At 43.0% G+C, this 22,815-nt stretch overlaps 2 protein-coding genes across 9 annotated transcripts in view; one reads left to right on the forward strand and one right to left on the reverse strand.

The window, feature by feature from the left end:
* Positions 1–22,815, forward strand: part of LOC6533212 (calcium uniporter protein, mitochondrial) — a 43,452-nt gene that overhangs the window by 12,854 nt on the left and 7,783 nt on the right. Inside the window, exon 3 of one of the 8 annotated variants that reach the window (XM_039374503.2) lies at positions 19,848–19,904. The exons of the other annotated variants lie outside the window; for them this stretch is intronic. Within the exon in view, the coding sequence (XP_039230437.1) occupies positions 19,848–19,904 (57 nt within the window). The remainder of the gene's footprint in view (positions 1–19,847; positions 19,905–22,815) is intronic. 8 annotated transcript variants of the gene reach the window in all.
* Positions 269–22,808, reverse strand: LOC6533213 (protein javelin). Its single transcript, XM_002093903.4, has 6 exons — positions 22,508–22,808; positions 8,818–9,344; positions 8,026–8,377; positions 2,509–6,142; positions 1,813–2,059; positions 269–1,497 (listed from the first exon to the last, which is right to left on the reverse strand). The coding sequence occupies exons 1-6, from the start codon at positions 22,732–22,734 to the stop codon at positions 542–544; spliced, it is 5,943 nt and encodes a 1,980-aa protein (XP_002093939.3). The 5' UTR covers positions 22,735–22,808; the 3' UTR covers positions 269–541.

Here is a 22,815-nt window from a genome sequence, read left to right on the forward strand (position 1 = left end):
ATTAAAACTCAATTGATTATGTGATGAAATTGCGCTCCCCTTTCTAATCACTTTATTCCCCCACTTTACGTATTTGCATTGAATTGCACATGCCCATAAATTATCGATTAATTAAAGATAAGTTTGACAAATTAGTGGTCGTTGTGGTTTCCCATTAACCGGCACTTTGAAATGTGATAGATAATTTTAGTAATGAAATGGTGCGAGTTGCCCGTTGGCTTCTGAAAATGAAATGCATAATAAATAAGTAGTCGACAGCTGTCACAACTCGATAAATAAATTGCATATTTATTTAAGCATAAACTTACAATATACAGTTGGACAGAAATTTGTTTTGCAAATTAAGATTAAATATTTATATATATGTATGTATTATACTTTGGATAGTTTATGGTATAATCTTTTGGCTTTACCTGTAAAGCTAAATTAGGCTACCAATATGGTTAACTACGAGATGTTTTTAAATTTAAGCTTTAACCCGAAACCCCAAGAAGTCGTCGTTGCCGTTTTGTGTCTCGATTGAGCATTAGTTTGTAGTTGATTACATTTTGTCATCCAGACTGTCGTAGAGCTCTGCATCTGTGGGTATTTTTTCGGGGTTATTTTCGGGGTTTTCCTCCACTTGGGGTGGTGGTTCCTTGCTGGGATCGTAGACCTCGAACTCCTCGAACTCAATCTCATCGTACTTGCGCCGCTCGTAGATGCTCTTATCATTGGCCACATAATGCCGCACTACGGTCTTGTCCACCACGGAGTTACTGCTGCTGGCACTGCTCAATCGACGCTCGGGAATTGGAGCAGTGTGCGTTACTAGCGAGGCCTGACTGTGAATATCGACGGGCACAATGATTTGCGATGGTGCGGCCTTCGTCAGCCTGATGGCGGCCTTTGTCACGGCTGTTTTTTCCACATTTTCCTCAACTTCGCGCAGTTGTTTTCCAATTTTCTGGCGCGGTGCTTCGATGGGCTTGCCCTTGGGAGGATTTGCCGTTGTCTTTACCAGCGTGTAGGCCAAGTCAACGTTTTTATTGCGGCAAACTTTGTTGGCAGCAGCAGTCGCAGCGGCAGTTTGCAGGATATTCTTACTCTCTGGCGAATCGAGGCGTATGTTCATGGCTTGACTTTCGTATGTGGGCACAGTCACAGCATCCACAGCGCCATAACCATTCTCCTCCGGCCGGCCATTAAAGTTTTCAGCCTTCTCCTGGGACTCCGGGAACTCGTGGGGCATCGTGTCTCCCAGCACATTGATGTGATTATTTACTGTCACTTGGCGTCGTGGCACATCCTCCTCCGGCTCCTTTTTCGTCAACGTTATCGGACTCTGACTGTTGATGGTCAGTTGGACATCATTGCTGGCCGTTGTCTGATTCGCCTCGAAGTGATGTACCATCTTTCGAACTACCTCACTGTCGGCGGTGACCTCATCTTCTCCAGTTCCGGCCAACTCCAGGCGACTGCTGCAGCTGTTCGACTTCACCAGCTTAAATTTGATGCCTGCACAGTGAGAGAAAGACCACAATCATTTGTGTTTTATGCTGTCATTGTCAGGCTTTATGATGAGCATATTTTCTGGGATGAAGTTATAAAAATCACGATACTGTGATAAAACATATTGCTTACTATTTACTATCGTTACTTGGGGTACACAAACTATTTTAATGAAAAGATAAGTTAACTTTTAAAGCGAGAAACAATCTTAATCAGCAAATGAGCCTTTAAGAAAATGATTAAAATTGTTCACCACAAGTGTGCACTGTATGCAACCCAATTATGAGTTTGGACCTGGCCAGGATGATTCTCATTACTCACCTTGATAGGAGTCCTGCTGCTGTTCACCAGCCGCTTGTTTGGTTTGCAATCGATGTTCGCATCTCTCGCTCGGCAGGCACACATTGCAGGCCTCGATTTGACGGACTCGAGAGCGGGTGGCACTTCCCGTCATCGGCTGAGTGGTTTTTGTGGACGGCACTGTGCTGCTGGTTGCGGTCTTGTCCAGCACCCTTCCTCCGTAGTAGGTGACAGTGGAGCCGCACTCCCTTATCTTGGCCAGCACGTCCTGAAGGCAAAAGCTAAAGATTAGACGACTGGCTGCCATCAAAGGCTAATGGTCCATAAAGCCACACGCAAAAGGACCGCACCCCAATATGCTACACAAATATAAAAATTCTAGGCTTACGCAACCAGTAGCTCGAGCTAAACACGAAATATCTGCATTTAAATCGAATTAATTAAGTTGGTTACTTCCTAGAACTATATTTAAATGATAAACTATTTAAATGATTAAAAACTATTTAAAAATTTGTGATATTTAATAATAAACATGAATCTTCATAGAAATTAAGTTAATAAAGGACTTAACTCAATTACCTTGTCAAACCGATTTGAAATATCTTTTAATCAGTTAAGTGCTGCGATAATCACGAATATAAGTGTGGTTTGATAATATTAAAATAACAAGTGCTCAATCAATTTGAAAAGTTAATTCGATTTTTTTAGTGTACTCACATTGCTGACGTAATAATTCTCGCACATGTCCTGCTCCACATCGTCCTCGTACTGGTCATCCTGTTCGTCGTCCTCTTCGTCCAGATGTTCCCCATTTTCCTGCTGCTCAGAATTTTCCAAATTATTTTCATAAATTTGCCGATAAAGGGATTCATTTGCTCCTTGTCCTCCAGCACCCATGCACCAGGTGCGTCGGCTGGCGAATTTAGCTCGAGCTTTGGCATTGGCTGCATTGCTATTGTGTCTCCGAACAACGTCCTGCACATGAACATCCTTGCAAGCCATCACTGGGGATTCCTGATGATGATACTCCCCCCCGCAGGGGGAACTCAAATCACCACTGGAAATTCCGCTTGATAGGCTGGCATTGTCCCAGTGCTTTGCCTTGTGCTCCTCCAGCATCTCCATGCCTTTGGGTTGTTCCTCTGCTCCGCCATAACTCGTATCAATTGTCAGGTACCGGTAACCCCTAGCTCGCCTAGATTTGGGACTCAATTGGCAGGCTGAGCCACCAAACTTCTGCTGAGACTGCACTAATAATCCCTGACCAGGAGTGGGCAGGACATTCTGCTCGAAGAAGCGTCGAACATTGCGAACTGTATCCGGATCTGGTAGCTCATCCTCGTAGAGCTCTCTGTTCACCCGCACGGGTTGGTAAAAGAAATGCCGTTTGGCAGCAGCTCCACCCGTTTGTCTTTGCCGCACTTTCCGTGGCTGGGAAGCTGAGGCATTTACAACCCGCGGAGGTTTCGGTGGAGGAACAGTTGAAGGCGTGGTCGTAGAACCACTGTTAATCCCCACCTGCAGCGGTCGTTCGATCTTGGTCCTTACGGGCTCAACTATCACCACATTATTGTTGCTCAGCAGCTCCTGGAAACTGTATTCCTGCAGGTACTGAATGAGACCATCAAACTGGGCCTCCTTTTTATTTCTGGTGGAGAGGAAATTGTTGCGAATCAGCTGCTGTGACTTCAGTACCTTATACCTTATGTGATCGAACTGATCCTGATCCTCATCGGGATCCTCCTCTGGTTCCGCAGCCGCCTTAACAATGGTGGCCTTTTGGGCACCCTCACCTAGCTCCACAATTTCAATCGAGGGATGTGGCATCATGCTGCAGAAGTCACTGCCAACTGCGGATTTATCCGTGGCCTGTGTAGTGGTCTCTCCGCCCAACTGGAAGTGAATGCCTGGCTGGGTTTCCTTTGCCGGCTGCTCTGTTTTTAGTGTTTCCGGTTCATTGCCCGCCAGTTTGTTCCAATAGCAACGGACTGCATCCACTTTTTGCAGATATTCATTAGCCACCTCACCACCCGGCGAGCTAATTGTGCTGGCCATGCTCCTGGCACTGCTCCTCCTTCGCAGGGTGCCTCCTGCTCCTCCGCCTGCGGCTACACCTCCACGTCCATCCACCACATGCAGTATTTGGGGTCGTGACATTTTGCCTCTTGAGAAGCTCGAATCGCTGCTGGAGGAGGGCAAAACCCTGACAGGTCGGGCCTTGTAAATGGGAGCACCAGTGCTGAGGATGCGATGTTCCAGCGGTTTGCCACTCGAGGAACTCACAGAGCGTCGCAGAGGGCGCTGAATGGGATTACAACTTGAGCTTGAGTTGGAGTTTGAATTTGTTTTCGTGCTGGATTTGGGTTTAATCTGTTGGCTGGTTTCCTTGTTCTCCTGAATTGCCTCCTTCTGGATGATGTTGTTTTGGGCGTCGGTGACGATTATTTGAAAGGATGGCTTTATTTGCTCCTGTCGCTCGCGGATTTCCTGCGCACGACGCTCGATTAGCCTGCTGAAATTGGCCACCTCAATGCCGGGCGCCTCCTTGGGTTGTTCCGGTTGTGAAATGGATACGGACAGATTGTCCTCCTCTTCCACATCCGCTGCAGAATCCTCCTGCTGCGATTCCTCGGTCAAAGGTGGCGGCGGTGGTGGCAGTGGTTCCTCCTCCTCCTCCTCCTCGTCGTCTTCAGCCTCTTCCTTTCGAGAAATTTTCTCTACTTCTTTGATTACAGCTGGAGACTTTGTCGTACCTTTCACTTCAATTTGCCGCTCCTGTGCGGAAAAATCCTTGTTTATCTTTGGCTTTTCTTTTTCCCTTTCCTTATCCTTTTCCTGCAGAGCTGCTGACGCCTCTTTTTCGCGTTCCCTTTCCCTTTCCTGGTATTCCCTTTGCCTGGCTTTCTGATGGGCGCGTCCGAAACGTCTAATGGAATCGTACGTTTCTGCCCTGGTCACCTGCTGCTCCTTTTTGGCTTCCTTGCGCTGCTGCTGCCTCTGCTGATTGTAGGATGATCTGAGCTCCTTGTCGATATTCTCGCACACCTTCAGACTCACTCCTATATTGACATCCGGCAGGCTGTGATACTGATTCTCTGCGAGGTTGGACTTGTTGGCAGTGTTGACCACGAAGGAGTCGGTTGCCTGGCGTTTCAGTTCCGGCGGCTGCTGCTTGACTTCCTCCTGCTTGAGCTTACGTTTCTCCACTACGGCCAGGATCTTGGGTTTCGGCGTGTGTTCTACTTTCAAAACCTGCGTAAAGATCTGCGCCTCAACTTTGGCTGTGCTGGTTAGCAGCGGAGCAGGTTGATCCTCTTGGTTTGTTGCCTTTTTGTGCTGCTTCGCTTGCGGTTCGTAAACCGTGTCTTCTATTGAAATGTGCAGTAAGCTGCGGGTTTCCAGCTCACCACTTTCGCCACAACTAGTGAAAGTTCGCTGCTCAAAGGACTCGCAGCTTTCGCCAACTAAAGTACAATCTGAACTGTCCTCTGAGGAGAGGTAAACAGAATCATAAGCGATTAGTTTGTCCAACTGTTCGTTGTGATTTTGCCTCAAGGTGCTTTCACTGTCGCTGGTCTGTGGATCCGTGGGCGTGGTCAGACTATCCACAACTTCCTCTCCAGTTTGCTCCTCCTCCTCGCCCTCACTGCTCTCGAAACGTGTCCTTGTGGTGGTCGTAAGACTTATGATCTCGTAGCTCTCCTCACCGTTGTTGCCCTGCTGGTAGATCTCCTCGATGTGGGTTAAGTCGTATTCCTGTTCCGAAAGCGATGGGCTATCCGTCTGATCATCTGAATTACTGGTCGTAGTCTCTGGGAAAACGCTACTCTGACTGTGCTCTGGACAGGATTCACCACCCGTGTCCAGGTGTCGTTGCAGGCAGTTGGAGTGGTGGTTGTTCCTGCTCTGCTGCTGCCGCCTTGATTGATAAATTCTTGGTCTTTCCTTGAGCAAACTAGCTGCCACTTGTTCGAGGGCTTCGAATTCCAGCGAAGATGGTTGCTGTTGATCCAGATGGTTCTGATGTAATGAATTTTTGAAGTAATCCGAGTTCAAGCTCTCCAAGTCGCTCTTGTCGTTGTGCCAAGGATGCAATTGCTCACTCAGATTCAAAGCCAAGGCGTCCAAGCGTTTCAGATTATCATAGTAGACATCAAAGTCACGCGATTCTCTGCTAAGCCGTCTGTGTTGTTGCTGTTGATGTTGATGTTGCTGCTGCTGCTGTTGCTGTTGCTGCTGATGCGAATCACAAGTGCCCGAGTTGCTTCTCTGGCTGTGGGTGTCATCCGCCGTAGGCTGATCCGCTGGCTGCTCACCCACCAAGGTCGCCTGATTCGGTTTGCCGTTCAATCTGCGGGTGGGAGTTGGGAGAATCGAAACGGGAGGATGGGCTCGTTAATGATGGCATTGTTTTGCATGTTGGCCTATCATAAGTAAATTACATCTAATGACATGATGAATGCTCCCTGCACTTCGCCAACCAGCACTCAGTGTTGGCCTCGTTCAACGACCCTCAATTGCAAGTATGTAGTATCAGACATGTGATGTCTAAATCAATCAATCCGCACAAAGCAGATACATAAGTCAACAGAAACCTAACTGAGAATGTCGGGCAGTCAAAAGTGGGTTCTTGTTTGTCATTCAAATGGGCAGCCAACTGCAGCAAAAAAGAATGAAAACTGCGACAGGTGATTGATAGAATTGTATAGGCAAACACGAAATTAAATGTGTCAAATCGGTGACGAAGGTATGGGCCCATAGCAAATGTTGCACTTTCAAAGTGAGTAGCGCCTAAATGGAGTGTCGAGTTTGTTTTCTTCATAATAGTTACAGTAGAACTATGGCTGCATAGAAAAACTCAACTGTAAGATTTAAAGAACATTCACAATGTGTTTATATGTTTGTTTTTAATGATTTTAATTATTCTCATGACTGGATTTGAATTTAATTGTATGCATGGCTCGTAATTGCCGTGCTGTTAACCACCACAATAAGACGTCGAATAACGATTCAATTTCATTCATAAATTACTGCTGCTGCTGGATTTATCTTTATTGATTTCAAACGAGTTCTCTTCGCAGACTCTGGGTCTAAAGACCTTTCAATTGAGATCTCTGAGCTAAAGCCTCCATTATCCCACATCAAGAATGAGCCGTCACTTTGGACCACCGTATCCGTTTCAACTGCACATTGCACTCGAGCGGGTTTTGTTGATGGTTTACTCAGCCACTTGACGCGACGATTTGCGGCAAATTAAATGAAAAACGGAAAAGCCCAGAGGACAGAGTGCGACGGAGCGGGAAGGATGCGATTCCGAGTGCCATGGCAGCTCGACGACTGCAGATGCCATTGCCAGGATGCGCAGGATAACGTGTGTGTTAATGGCAGGACGAACGAGTGGGGCGTAGCTAAAAGCTTTTCCAATTCGCTGTCACATGCCCGCCAACTCATACGACTCATACGACTGGTGCATGCAGCTGCTCAAACAATTGACAAACAACAAACTTTTGCAATTTTAATTAAACAACGTGGGGCTAAACTACCAAATGCGAAATGAAAAAACACCCAACTCCGCACTAAACTTTTACTGCTCACAAAACTGAAATGTTCTTATGTAACGTGCTTAAGCGTTCAATAGTTTGCACTTTGCAGTTGTCACCAATCAGGTTCAGGTTAAATGGACAACCGCAGGTTATGCGCAGCAAACACTGACCTCTGGATAATGACCCTGACCAGCGGAGTCGGTGAGTCGGGTTCAAAAATAAAAAAAGGCGCACACAAACCGCAGTGACCAGCGCCAACACAAATGGAAAATGAAACGGCGACAGCAAACCGACCGCAACAATTTGGCCGGCGGCTTTTTGTTGAATTGTTTAAACTGAAATTTGTGCCGAGACCTGTTGAGTTTGCGGCGAGCGTCGCTCAACGACTGACGACTGGCAACTGGCAACTGGCGACTGGCACGGCCAAAATCAGCTGAAATCGCACCGTGTCTACGCGGCGTATGCGTGATGGCCGTGCCTAAAGCACTTGAGCGCTTGAGAGCAAGATAAAGCTTAGCTTAGTATTTCGCACTTCTGCTTGCAGCTAAATATGTAATATTTCTAATCTCATAGAAAACCAGAAGCTTAAGATATGTGCAAGTAATATTTATGGTACAAGCTCTATGTTGAGAGAACCTTTTATGATTGTTTTTCTTTCGTATGCAGTGCAGTGTGTGCATGACTCACTCACCGGGGCGATTCACGGAAAAATCCGCGATTGACGAGCCGGGCACGCGGTATTAGCTGCGATCGCCGACGACTGCTGTTGGCCGATCCAATTTGCAGGTCGCTAAATGTCTCCTCACGTATTACGGCCAAGCTGCGCGATCTCCTCAAGCTGCACGACTCGCTGCCCAAGATGTCCAGCAGGGCGTTGGCAGCGGCAGTGGTTGCGGTGGTGGTGCTGGTGGTTGTTGTGGTGGTGGGGGCACCACCATTTGCCTTGCTGACTACTGTGGTGGTGCTGCTGGTGGTTGCCTCCTTGGATCCTGCTGCCGTTGCTGTGGCAGCCGAGGACTCAAAGTTGTCGTTTATTGGTAGAACTGAGAGGAAAAAGGGGACAGTATAGAGATAAATGTTGAAAAATACAGTGTTAAGTTTACATTTATTATCACGTTCACTATGACAAACTCAACACCTAATAAATAACGAAAAAATCGTTTACTGAAATGTAGGTCAACTTCACTTTTGTCAGATTTATTTGCTAGTTTAACCACTTGAATACACTAACATGAATATGAGCCAATAGCACTAGCAATACATTGCCTGCAAACCCAAGTAGTGATAATTGTATTGGTCAATAAATTATACGATTGTAGTAAATCATCAAAGATCAAAATCGAGATGATATTATCACGTGACATTTATGTGGTAATTAGCCAGACAAGTGAAATATTTATGCGACACTTAAATCGATATCTTATTCAAACTTAATAAACGATATGGCCGAGTGGATGCCAACCAGCCGAAGGCCGCCACTCACCCGCGTAGCTATCGACTTGGTCGAGCGGAGCTTCCGCATCGAAACGCCAATAGAACTCGGCGATGTCCAAGGCGTTCTCCTCCCGCTCCAGTTGCGTGTAGTCCAGCGATCGGGCGTTCCTCAGCTGCCCGTTTCCGCTTCCGGCCCCGCCCACCCGGCACTGCGTCCAGTGGGGCTGGGCGTGTGGATGGTGGGAGTGCGAGTTGGAGTGCTGCAAATGGTGGTGACTCTGCTGGTGGTGGTGGTGCGCATTCACTTGGTTGCTGTGGTGGTGGTGCAGCGGCTGCGAGTGGCGACCTAAGCCAGTTCCAGCTGCATCGTGACAGCTGGTGGCCAAGTCGAGATGGGAAACGGATTTGTGTGTGTGCCTCCAGCCAGCGGCTCTCAACTGCGGACACCTCGGATCGTGGGTGGTTTGCTGGTATTGGTGCTGGTTTTGGTTGTTGTTGTGGTAATGTCCACCAGTGGTGTCCTCTAAACGCACCCGATCCACGTAATTGTGCTGGTAGCTATAGCTGTCCTTGCCACTGAAAGGGATAAATATGCAGAATTATTAATGGCCAGGGTCAAAGGTCCCAAAAGCATGTATGGTTTTATTTATGAATTCGCAAACAGGCATTAATCATTTTTATGGCACGTGCGAACAATAATTTTTGTAATATTACCATATTCATATTATTTAGCCAAGCTTTGCAATAATTCCTAGGCCATAAATTGCAATGGTATTAGTTCTCAAACCATTAACACGATTTTATGCAATGATAAGAGCAGTCCATGTGTATAACTATATTAAATATAAAGTTTATTTGTACATAGATTTAAATAAACTGCTTTGGGAAAAAGATACTTAAAAAGTTGAATATTATGTTATTATTATGTTGAAAATCCAATTTCATGTGGTTGCATTACATTGCCGTAACACAGGAGAAATTGACTGTATTTTATGAGCCATTGCCACCTGTCCGCCAGTTAAATTAAGCGCCAAAGGTGATTCTGCAGTTGTAAACATTAGTTTTCTTTTCCACTGGCATTGCAATCATTCAGTCGGGCGAAAAGCGAACCGCGAAAAGCAGACGATCCACAGACTGCACTATAAAAGTCAAACAGTTTTACGAGTGCAGCGAGAACAGGGAACTTTGCTCCTCGTAGCGTTTAAGCCAAAGGACTATTTGCTTACCGCCTTTCACCACCACCATTACCATCGACGTGTGCCCCTTTGGATGGTGGATATATGGTGGTGGGTGGTTGGGTGGTTGGGTGGCTGCAACCTTGACTGATTGGGGGAAAATTGCTTAGCCAGCAGCTTTTTTACCTGAGCTGCCAAATGAAGCGTGAGAACCGCGCCATCTGTGACTTCGCCGTTGTGAAAAGCGCCGGAAAAGTCAGGAAAGCTATTTGCCATTTGTAAAATGGAAAGCGTCTGCCACGGATTGGCAGATTGATTGCGGAATAGCTGTTGTACTTCGGTCGGTACTGGGAATTCTGCGTAGAACTTTTGAGTTATTGCTGCAGCATCGCATGCAGATATATATTTTACTGGACCTGCTTTGGAAACATTTAAATGTTTTTTAAGTGTGGTGCTAACAATTTCACGCTCGTTTTATTTTACTCAAGATTTGGACGTTTATCAAAAAGGACATGGTATGTTTTTGACATTTGGGTTTTAGAAACAATTCGTTTGCAACGCTACTCTCACTAACTCGAATTTAAAGATCCTTTCTAAGTTTTATAAAAGCAAAAGTATATTCATTATTAAAAAAATGGCAACGCTACTTTCACTAACTAGAATTTTATGATACTTTTCAAGTTTTATAAAACCAAAAGTATATTAATTATTAAGAAAGTTTGTGAAAGCGCGAGAGCACCTAAAAACTATTTTTATTTTTCATAAAGCCGAAATAAAAATGTGATGTTGGCATACCATAAAATTACTAGCTCTGCTTATCCTTTATCCTTATCCTTTAGGTGACCTAGACTTGGCCAACTTTCCGACTAATCTCCGCCTAATTTGCATGCCACAAAATGCTTTCCAATGGCAAAAGTTCAGAGGCAGGACAGGAGGCATTTTCCATTTACCCGCTGCAATAGTTTCCGTGTTAATTGCAGCTGTCTCAGCAGCCAACTGCTCATTGCTCCTGTGTCCCGAGTCCTTTGGAAAGGTGGCTGCGGATGTGGAGGAGCAGGATGAAGTGGCTGGAAGCGCAGCACATTTTACCGGATGGTTGCATTTCAGATGCGAGTCATTGCAATTGCAAATGCTGCCAACTAATGTTTAACTGTGTGCGGGGATTCTGAATTCAGGCAGGATTCAGGCCGCGCCATCCTGGCGGCTCTCCTGCCGTTTGTCCTTGTTCTTGTTCCTTGTAGCGCCGCCTGGGTTTATGGACCGAGAGCAGCTGACATAAAAATAAAAATAAAGAGCCAGAAAGTGCTGAGCACTCGCACTCGCAATCGCACTCAACTGCCAACTGCTTAGCATTGGCCTGGCCTCATTTGTCCTGCTCTATTGCCAGTTCCATTACGTTTTTGGCCAACACACTCACACACCAGGATTGGTAAGCTTAAATGTGTATGGTTTTTAGCCATTTTGTATCACATTTTGTTTGTATTTCACTAAAAACTTAATTAGACGAATGTCAACACTGGGTGGAATGCGTGAAAATTGTTAAATTGCGTGTTCCCTAGCAATATGAATTCAACGATAATATCTCACATCTTTTACTTTCGTTTTGGAGGCGCCAAGAGTGGTTTATCCGCTTTCGTTTCCTTCCGATTATTTTGCCTTGAAATATCAAGATTTTAATTGCCCCAGGCAATATGTTCGCTCGACGGTGAATATAAAGCAACTTGCTAATTGCTTTTAATGCCGTTTTATGACTGACAGCGGGGTTTATAAACATTCTGCCATACTGCCACTCTGTTTCTCTGTTTTCGCACAAATGAAAATAACAAATTCAGTTTGGTTTTCCAGTCACGTGTTCGCTTTTTGTTTCGCTTTAAACTTGATTTTTATTGTGACACGCGCCGAATTAAATTTCTCACTTTTCTGCAACACATCTGCTCAAGGGCAATCACATAAAAACGCAGCAGAAAAAAGTCAATGCGATTTGCGTGCGATTAGCGAGCGATTTTCAACGCGCTATTGGCCAAAAAAAAACACGAACCAAACAAACAAACCGCCTCTAACGGTTTTAAATAAATAATGAGAAAAAAGCTAATTAAAACTTAACAAATTATTTAGTACAGCTCAAAAAATAACACAGCATTTTTGTTGCTGGCATTATCGAAACAAAGAAGCTGAGGCCTTTAAATACATTTAAGAGCAGCTAATTAAATTATGCCACAACAAAAACAAAAAAAGTAAAATGCAGTGAAATAAACACGTTCGTGCCAAAATGGAAATGGCAAAATCGCGCATGACAGCGCCAAATTAATTAACACAGATATCTATTGGATGAAAAACAAGCAAACCTGCAAACCGGCAAACCGCCGAATGCCGATTTACATGAAAAGCATCTCAACAAAAACAGCCAACGAAGCATAAACATGCAAAAAATAAATACATAAAATCATTCGGATTCGCAATCGGCATCATTCTCACACGGCCATACACAATAGGTTTTCAATTGTGCAAAATAGAATTAATATGAAATAAAAGAACTGGAATAATCAGAGCGTATTGTTCAAGACCCCACCGATCTGAATCATCTGTCATCCATTGCGATTGTACCGAAAACGAAAAATCCAAACAGCAAAAACCTGTCCAAAAATGTTGCAAGAAGATGGGCACCGGCCTCCAGCGACATTTCGAATGGCATTTTCCGAAAAGTACGACATTTTTCGCCTCTCTGCCGCAACATCGTTACCAAAATCGCTGTAGGTCAGGAGAGTTGGAAATAAATGCTAAATCAATTTTCTGCCGCTGTAACTGCGGTTGCCCGCAAATTGCATTTCAGCCAGCTCCTCTTTCAACGCGACACAGGCTCATAAATTAGGCAAAAACTTGGCTGCCGGCTCTGTCAATGAGTGGACAAATAAGTTTGCCATTTGTCGCAGGACACTCAATCATCTAAAGTGGAAACTGGTTACGTGCGGGTATTCGCGATCGATACTGCCGGAATTAATGGTTTGCAAACAACTTATTAATGCGGAATTCGGGGCTACCTTTCTTTACTCCATTTATTTACTCCATTAATGTTCAATTTCTCGGAAAATGGACAGTTTAGTGCGCCAAATGAGGTCACAATTTACTCAAACTATCTTAAATTGTATATGAAACATTTTAATAATATTATTAAGGAGCTTTATAACGTGTTATCAATCAGTTGTCTTTGTGTCTCTTACTATTAAGTATTTATTCCAATTCTATACTTGAAGTTGAAGTGACAAATGGCCAACAATTTCCCTTTCCAGTTCATCTCCAGCTTTACTCCAATTAATGGTTAATTTACCCAAAGACAAATGAGAAGCATTCTTACCCAACTGACAAATAAATTCCTTAAATCATTAATGCTTTTAGATTAATGGTTCCATGCATTGATTCCTGGCTGCTTTGTGCACAAGCAAATGACGAGGTTCTCTGCCATTTGTCACAAATATTGTCTCACACACAAAACAGTGAGTTGATGTTGCTTGGGATTTTGTGGGTCACATCTTGACTCCGCAGTGCAAATAAACATTCATCTTGTTCGCTTGTTGCCACATCCCATTTTAACCCAGTTGAATGCTTTCTATTGATGGCGCCCGCCTTTGCACAGTTTGTTGATTTTTGTGGTAATGCAAAATTGAGTTTATTGTCCATGAAATGGGTAAAAAGCAATAAATACCGAGAAAAAGAGAAAAACGCGCGCGGTTTTTTTTTCGATTTTTTGTTTCGATTTGTTGGTGGTTACTTTTCACCGGTTTTCTCGGTTGTTGCCGCTTTTACGTCTCTCGAGCGACTGAAATGGTGAAAAATGCTGAGCGCATGCGCGGCTGCTTTTCGTGGCAAGTGGCAAGTGGCGACTGCGCAGCAACTGCTCTGCCGACGTCTACAATAATACTGTTCATTTGTTTGTTATTATTTTGTTAACCTTTTTCAGTGACACGCTGCCCCGCCTCCTGCCGCCCTTTTTCTCTTTCATTGTTATTGTTTGCCTGCAGCAACAGTGGCGCAATTTCGAGTCTCGAGTTTCAAACTTTTAGCCACTTGCGTTTGGTTTTTATTACCATCCAAGGTGCGCCTCGTAGTGTTAATGAAATTTTCCAGCTTAATCGCAATGGCAAAGTGAAAAGTAATTTGGCGCCCAATTAAACCGAAAACCAGTAGCAACTCTCATTATCGAGTCGAACTGCAATTACCGCACCATCAAAAACAAATTGAAGTTTCGCACAAGGGAGCTGCGGCATGAGGTTAAAGGTCGTAGAAACCCTTTCCTTCTGGAACCCTTTCTCCAGCTCCCACTGGAGATGATGCCTTTTGAATGACAAATGAGCTAGGTCTGCTTCTGTTGTGTAGTTAAACTGGGGATAAGCTGTTAAGTTCGTAAAACAGTGGTTGAAATTCGAGGAAATCATAGAACTCAACGAATAGGAATACAATAGAATAGGAACATACATTAAAAAATATTTTCCACTCTTTAATATGAATAACTTTTTTATTTTACTCCCTATATTATTATACTCCATATATTATGCACTCCAATTTTTTTCAAAACCCTCACAAGTATTATTGATGCACAAAAGTTAGTTTTCCCAAATTTTGCGGCAAAGTTTTACGGCCAGTTTGAACCACTGTGTGTGGTACCATGTGGCAATGCTCGTGAATAATGCAAAACAAAAAGTTCCCAATGGCAAGGGGTCGACTGATGGGCTTTGGGCCCGGCCCCTGGCTTTTGAGCCCCAGCAATGAACTCAAGTGAACTGTGGAGCCACTGAAGTACTGAACCCCACTCATTCAACTCACTTGCTGTTGAACTTTTGACGCTGGCTGGCATTTCGTCGTGTTTCGTCATCGGGGGAGAGCAGCGTCTCCTAGTCAAAACTCGGAATTCGGAGCTCCAAACTGCGAACTGCTCGCCGCACAACAACAAAGCCGGCGGAAATGCGCCGCTCACTTGTAATCAAGTAACTCGAGCGGATGGCAGCGCGTTGATCGTCATAAAGCGGCAGCAGCGAAATATTGCACCACTCAGTGCACTGCGATAAAACCAATTAAACATTGCCTTTAATTTAAATATTTTCTCTCTATTCATATCATATAAGAATGCATGTACCTAAAAAAACGAACTTTAAGGTGTCTGAAAGTGACGCACATATGTATATAATTTCCATAGATCGAAGTGAGACTTTAAGCCATTTAATGGGATTAAATTAAAGTTAAGCATATATTTGCAGGTGAATATATGATTTATGCTCAGTGCTTTAAGCCATTGAGGCACTGAAAGAGTGAGAAGTGCGGCACTGAAAGAGTGAGGAAGTGAGGCACTGAAAGAGTGAGGAAGTGAGGCACTGAGGCAGTGAAGCGCAGAGCAGCCGTCAAATTGATGCAAATGCCGTGGACGCGGGGCAAAAGTAAAAAGAAACTGCTCCCAAATGGGCCGAATCGCTCTCCCACTCCCGCTGCCACTGTTGCCGTCTCTTTCTCTGGTTTTGGCCAGCTCAAAATGAGATTTTAATGTTGTGACATGTGGCCGCGATGAACGCATATGTCGCGAGCAGAGTTTTCCCCTTTTTCATTTGACTTGATTTTCCAACGTGGTCGCATTGGTTGCCATGCACGCATGGCTCGGGCTTTTGATTGGGGTTTGTGGCGGGAATGGGCTTCCTGTTTTGTCGCCTTTTGTTTTGACTGCCCCGATCTTTCTGCTTATGTACTATATATTCATACGTATATATATCCAGCTTTCTGGCCAGCCAGCGTGACCAATGAAATAATTTTGACTCTTTTTTTGGAAGCCCTTCCATTGCAGCAGCGCTCACAAAAGAATTTTTATTTATAAACACGATATACGATTTTTATTTTGCGGCAAGTGAGCGGCTTTTTGGCGTGTGTGTAATGAAATAAGTCAAGTGTGACTGGAGATGGTTTTTCGGAAATACGTTAAATGGCCTTTGAGCGGAACTGGCGAATAAAAGTTCTAAAAGTTGAACGGCAGCTCAGATGGAGTAATAGGAATTTTAATTGGCATGGTGTGAAGTAATATAGTATTAAGGTTTTCCTATGAAGTCTCTAGCATATTATTGCATTATATGCAGAGATCTCAAGCATTGTAATGCGACCTTATTTTATGTAAACAAGAAACTTTTTAATATTAGTTTAAATGTTATTATAGTGCACTTTAGGCAACTGAACGTATGTTTCTACTTTAAAAACTTTGGGCTTGATTTCGTTTCAGTTCTCGAGTCTCTAATGGAATTAGTTAGTAAAAATGAATGAGTAAAAATAAATTACACACAAGGATACCTTCCAAGCACCAGTGCTTTCTATTTCCACTATATACTGGTTTGGCTCTAGCTCTTCCCAAAAAGAAACGTTTCTGCCAATTTATCCAGCATCAGAGGCAGCATCACGTCCTGCATAAATTGATACGAATTACACTTGTGCACCCCAGATGATCCTTTGAACTAGAAAGCTTCCCTCTTCTGCCCTCTGGCACCATCAAATTAAATCCTCCAGCGGAATTTTTTATACGAAGACGTATTTCGAGATGGAACTGCGTGTCTCGCAGGCCAAGAAACAGCAAAGCCAACAATGCATTTGGGCCAATTTGCAATTGCCAGAGGTATCGTCATGCACTTTCAATGTTATAGACAGATCCCCACTTACTAACTTCTTACTGCATATATTAAATGGAAGCCCTGATTTGTATTCCCCAAGTGCTCAACGCTGTTTACATTTTCACTGTGTACACAATACTTTTTGCGCTAGTAAATATTCAAGAATAATAATTACTAAGCACTAAGAGTTGTAAAAAAAATTCAAATTTAAACTTGAAATTGCTTGCATCTTTTCATTACAGTAGGCAACTGTTTTAGTAAATGAACAGTAAAAAAGAGCAAAGCGAAACTGAGCTACATAAATAATTCAAACTGCATCTTGAAAATTCAACGAAATTTTTAGCTGTGCGGCCATTTTTGGCCAAGTTATGGCGAAAACGCCGATTGGAAATATCCGATTTTTAGAAAAAATGTTTTTTTCGATTTTTTTGATAAAAAATAATCCGTTTTTTTTCGATAGGAGTAAAAATAGTTGTCCAAATGTGGAATGCCATACTTCGTTGAATTTGTAACAAAATTCCCTATCGATCCATGTACATACATTGAAATGTTAATTTTTTGCCATTTTTCGCAAATTTTGATGATGGTACCCCTTATCGAAAATGCGAAAAATTGTCAAATTTTTTTTTCTCGAAAATTAAAAAAGTTGGGATAAACATAGTTAGCTATGTTTATTAGCAGCACAAAACAGTCTTTATTTTAGCTGTGCGGCCATTTTTGGCCGAGTTATGGCAAAAAAGCAGATTAAAAATATCCGATTTCTTACAACAATTTTTTTTTTCGATTTTTTTGGATAAAAAATAATCCGTTTTTTTCAATAGCAGTAAAAACAGTTGTCCAAATGTGGAGAACTTTAAAATTAGGACAAATGTTGCAAAGCTTCTCGCACCCATTCTGCAATTACTATAAGCCTTGTGCGGAAATCTTTAATGTTTAGCGACTCGTGGACGCTTCTCACAAGTGGCCAGGATCTCTTGAATTCCCAAGTCCCACCTCTTCTGTCCTTCCATCCAAAATAATTTCTCCATGTCTAGTTGCCTCTTTCACCCAGAGCTTTCACTGAAAATAAGCGTTCTGTTGGATGTTTCAGCTTGTGTATTTTTCTGCGCCTTTAAAGTTGCCAAAGCTGCTGCAAAAAATGCAATAAAGCGACCAAAGCAAATGCTCAAAAGTGCTGCGAAAGTGCAGCCAAACAATAAATAAAACATATGCCTTTCTTTCCATTTCTCCCTTCCATTCTACTTATATAGCCGCGCAGTGCATAAAAGCCAACTTAGTACCTTGTTTTTGTTTGGTTTAGGTTTTTTCATCCTGCTTTTCAGAAAATTGCAAACTTGTTTACGCTGTTTTGACACATAAACAAGCATGCATACATTCATGCAGGGCGGATGGTAAAAGTTCCTTTATTCCGAATTATTCTCGCACTGCTTATGGAAACACTATGACATCTTGTTAGGCCAAGCCGAGCACCAGATGGCTTTTAAAGTCAAGGCAAATATTGGTGGACAAGTATATCAAGTGCACTTGGAAGTATAACTCTTTTCCTGGCAACTATTGAAGGTTAGGCATTCAGTTATACAATATAGTTATAGTTAAACCAATTTATTTCTAAAAAATGTGCTTTTAATTTGTAATAAAAAGCTATTTAAATTTTAAATATATTTTTCTTAGTATTTTTTTGCTGTGCCGCATTATGCAAAGCCAGGGAAACTATTGTAATATGGTAAATATTTATTTTCAGTCAGGGAAATGCAAACACGTGAAACAAATAGAAAGCAGTGTGTTCATATAGTCAGATATGCAAATGCTGGAGGTGCACATGTGCTTACTGATTCGACAGCCAGTCAGGCGATGGATGTACAATGGATCCAGTGAATGGATAAGTGAAATGCACTCAGGAGCGGATTCTCGCAAATAAAAATCACGGTTTTATGCAAACTTGGGTTCAAAGTTATAAGAACTACTTTGTTTACTTTGAAATTGTTAACTGAAGGGAAAAGCTAATGGTACGGAAGTTACGCATCTCTTATAATTATAGTTTCTAATGGCTTTCGAAAAACTTTAGGACTAGGAAAATACCTCGTATTCCGCCACTCCTAGCAATGCTCCGAGGTCCTCGTGCACTCCCCTAAATTAGATAAGCTTGGGCCTGGTGGAGTGTAGCTGTTAGCTGGTTCTGTTCGCTTGTCAATTTGTGCATGGCATTAATCAATTGCATGTGCAAGGCGAAATCTGGGCGAGATAATCGGACAGATGATGGAGACTGGAGACTGGGATGCAGAATTTATCAGACAGCAGACACGAGACACGAGACTGAGAAAATGTTATACGCTCCGCCAGACATTGACAATCTCAATGTCTGTTGAGCTGCAACGGGTTGGGGCGGGGGGAGAAAAGAGGGGCTAAATAGCTGGGTGGGGAAAGCGATATTCGCTCGTTACGGCTTTTGCCTGTGCACATATACACATGCACATTCACATACACGTGCAAGTGGGCTGGCAAATTTGTATAGCCTGCTTCTAGGCGTTTCGCTTTTCCTGCCTTTGCTTGTCCTGGCTCGTTTGCGGAAATTGTCTCAACTCTTGCTTTATTTCCCTGGGTTTCCCAGCGCTTTTGCTGCTGCCATTTGCACACATTCAGCGGCAATTTGTGGGCTCTCCATCATTCTTTCTTTAGGCCCATTTCACTTCATTTAGCCGCCTTTGGCTCGTTGCTCCTTTTTCACTTTTAATTCACAATGTGCAATTTAGTGTGAAATATTTATTATACAGCCAGACAGTCGTCGTCATAAACCGCAGGCATTGTGGGCGGAGTTAAAAAATGCAATTATTTCGTACTTTAGTTTGACGGCACAAGCGTACAAACTTTTTTCACATTCTAATTGGTAAATTGTTTGAGGCTAAACTGGCTATCCTTCGTCTGTCTCACTCACTCACAGCAGACAGTTTTACTTTCCCTCCTTCCAATTACTATTTTTGCTGCCGTCAAATTAAATTTGGTGAAAGTTTAGCTACCAATGGTCGAGTTTTTTTTTCGTTGCTGTTGTTCTATTTTCTGCTTCGGTTTTTGCATGCCAAAACGAGCTTGAAACTTTTTTAATGAACATCGAACGTCCATAAAAAATTGAATGTCGCTGCAGAAGTATGCAATAGAGTTTCGTGAAGCGCCCACACTGAAAGTCAATCCAATTTGTTCATCTAAGTTTAGAAATTTATTGCGCCTTAACAACATCTCTAACGATCTTTTCTCCACTTTTACTCTTGTATTTACAGGTGAGTTGACAGCGTTGAATACGACTTGGAAGGGCCAAGAGAGAAAAGTACAGAGAAGTATGCCTAACACGTAATGCTGACACCAACACAAACACACATACTATACAAGCACCTGCACACCGTACCTGTACGAATCCGTCACCCATATACACTGCAAGAAAAAACATAGTATGCAAAAGGATTCTTAAACAATTTCATAGCTTGAAAGTGTTTCTTTATAAGAGAAAACTTTGGCTTTTAAGATCTGTTTTGAAATTGTTTAAAAGACTTTTGTCAATATGTTGAATTTTTCTTCAGTGTTCAAACACAAAGATATTCCCTTACATAGCAGTTACCATAAAAATGTACAGCTCCAATGATACGTGACTAAATGTTGGAGGCTGACAAAGGTTAATCTTAACCCATGCCCCCCATTGACACATCCATCCGTGCCCGTCTGTTCCCTATGCATAAATCGATTGGTGTTTACTGGCCCAGTGGCCAAAAAAAAAAAAAATTGTCATCGAATCGCTGTTGTATCTTTAACATCTTCATGTAGACACTTCCGCCCACATGACCCCACATACCCTCTATTCATCTTTCGTTTCCGAGTTTCTGAGTTCCCGAGTTGCCAAAATCCCGTCGATACATTACCACCGCCCCTCGGAACACGCATTCTATATGCAAATGAAGCGGACTGCCTGTCGGCTTTTCAGAAACTCCGTGTGCTGTGCGTTCAGCAGCGGAGGGAAAACAACGCCGTCGAAATAATGGCGCAAAATATGGGAGAACAAAACAAGACTTTCGACTGCGAACGGGATCAATTCAATTTTGGCCAAGCAAAGGGGCGCTTGTATCGAAAAGTGGGAAAATGTTTTCCGGTTGCCACTGGCTGGGAAGCACAAAAAAAATAAACGACCAAATTTTCCATTGGTTTGTGGTTCAATACAGCGGGCACTTTAAAGTGGTGTTTGCAGTTTTTCCTGAGGTTGAAAATGCTCCATGCAATCTCCAGTGGCTTTCAAAAATACTATTCATGCATGTTTCGATAGGAACTTAATTTTTATTGTTTAGATTTATAGCATAAATTGTCAGTTTCAATACTAATTTTACTTAATTAGTACGTTTCTCACTTTCGGTTGAATAGAAATTTCAAGAAAACCCAAATTATATAGTGTTTGTATTTCAGAAAGTTTTAAGTTGCTATGAGTTCATTAGTTTAGACATCAGCAATATAAATTCCAGTTGTGGTGACTTAATTGAAAATCATTATAAACTGGAGCACAATATAGCCACCCTCACATCGAAGGAGAAAAATAGAAAGCCGTTTTTAATTGCTTTTCGTGAAACCCTCGTCATTTTTTGGAGCTTATGCACTTCGCCGCTTCGATGGCGGCAGATTGGAATTTGAGCAGCGCCAACAGCTGTCGGCAGGGAGCAGCTGCCACGCCCACGCCCACTGGCCAAAGCCCGCCCCCAAAAGGACTCACACTGAATCCTTGCATACTGTTCGCCACACCACGCCCCGTCCATCTATTCCAGTATTTATAGTGTGCTTCTCATGTAGGCGCCGTTGGCGATTTTAATTGCCGTTCTTATTTGGCCGTGTCCTCAATAGCGTCCTCCATTTGGCTTTTCTGCCATTTAATTAATTGTTAAAGTGTTCCATTTGTGGCGGACATCCAATGCTATTTTTTTTTCCGCATCGTCAATTAAATTCGCAAATAAAATCGATTTAAAAGTCATCGCCAAAGAGCAGCTCACTAATTATGTTTGGTGGAAATCATCACAAATTATTTTTCCATTTCCACCTTCTTCGCAGCCAGAAAGTTTCCTCATGATTTTTTTGAGCTCTTTGCGTTATGCTTAGCCTCGCAAAACTTTTGATAAATATATTTTTCCTCAACTTTAGCAAAAACACCTGCAAATTTATATGACTTCGTTTTTCACAGTTTTCTCTTGTCTAAAAACATTTATTATTTACATTTCTTTTTGTTTTCACGCTTCGCCTTTATCGCTTGAAGAGCTGGCAACTTTATTTTGATTAAGTCAAGCCTTTAAATGTGACTTTTGATGCCAAAAATTTATATATGCCCTTAGTGGCTTTCCCAGAGCTTGGCCTTGCAAATCCTTACTTCATTAAACACTAAAATTGCTCAGTCAGGCCAATACTTTTAAACCCTTCTGTCTTGGGCGACCATTTGTCACATCCACAAAATGTGTTTTTCCCCCTTCAACCGCAGGACATAAATATCGATGTCCAGTGGAGGCTGATTAGAGAGGGGAACTGGGTCGGCGGTTACTCACACGCCAGCAACTTTTATGGCTTTCCAGGAAACCCTGCCCGTCACATACTACGTCTGTAAGGATATTTTATTAGCTCCCCCTCCTACGAAGTACTTGACCCAAAACTGAATCCTTGTTACACTCGGCCAACTAATGCGGGTTCGGTTTGCTCATTTGTCATAAAGACGATGTGACAAATGTCACGATTTACACGAGCTCTTTATTGAATTCAATGTCCTCACTAACATTAACCTACAAGTTATCAATATTTGCTACATAAATCAAGATTTGAAAGTCTTTAGGGGGTTTTAAATCACAGGAAGAAGTATTTAAAGCACAGTCTGTGTTATTTTTCTGAGTGCACTTATGCTGTAGCTGGGTTGGGTGTCACTTACCGCTTTTCCCGCTGGCGTGACGACGACGACGTTTGTGACGTTCGAAAATATCCGTTGCCCATCGTGCCGCCATAGCAGAGGCTGTGACTCTGTCCGGAGCCTATTTTGACGTGCAAAATGTGCCGGACTCGAAGGTCGACCTTCCACGAAGGACTCACGTAGCTAATAGTTTCGTGGCGGGGGCAGGCGGCCTGCAAGTGGAAGATAATATAACTGCGGCTTGACATTTAATTTGCGTAAAGTTTGTGCAATTAATAAACTTTGCTCGAGGCAGCTAAATATACACACACAGCACACGGAACAGTGAA

The sequence above is a fragment of the Drosophila yakuba genome, chromosome 3L (assembly GCF_016746365.2).
Source record: "Drosophila yakuba strain Tai18E2 chromosome 3L, Prin_Dyak_Tai18E2_2.1, whole genome shotgun sequence".
Lineage (NCBI taxonomy): Eukaryota > Metazoa > Arthropoda > Insecta > Diptera > Drosophilidae > Drosophila > Drosophila yakuba.

Bases quoted from the DNA above. Each gene is read 5' to 3' on its own strand.
- LOC6533213 (XM_002093903.4), bottom strand. From the start codon at position 22,734: ATGTCAAGCCGCAGTTATATTATCTTCCACTTGCAGGCCGCCTGCCCC. The intron at 6,143-8,025 runs GTGAGTGAGTCA...TCCCACCCGCAG, and splicing joins TTTTTCCGTGAATCGCCCCG to ATTGAACGGCAAACCGAATC. The intron at 2,060-2,508 runs GTGAGTACACTA...TTTTGCCTTCAG, and splicing joins AGAATTATTACGTCAGCAAT to GACGTGCTGGCCAAGATAAG.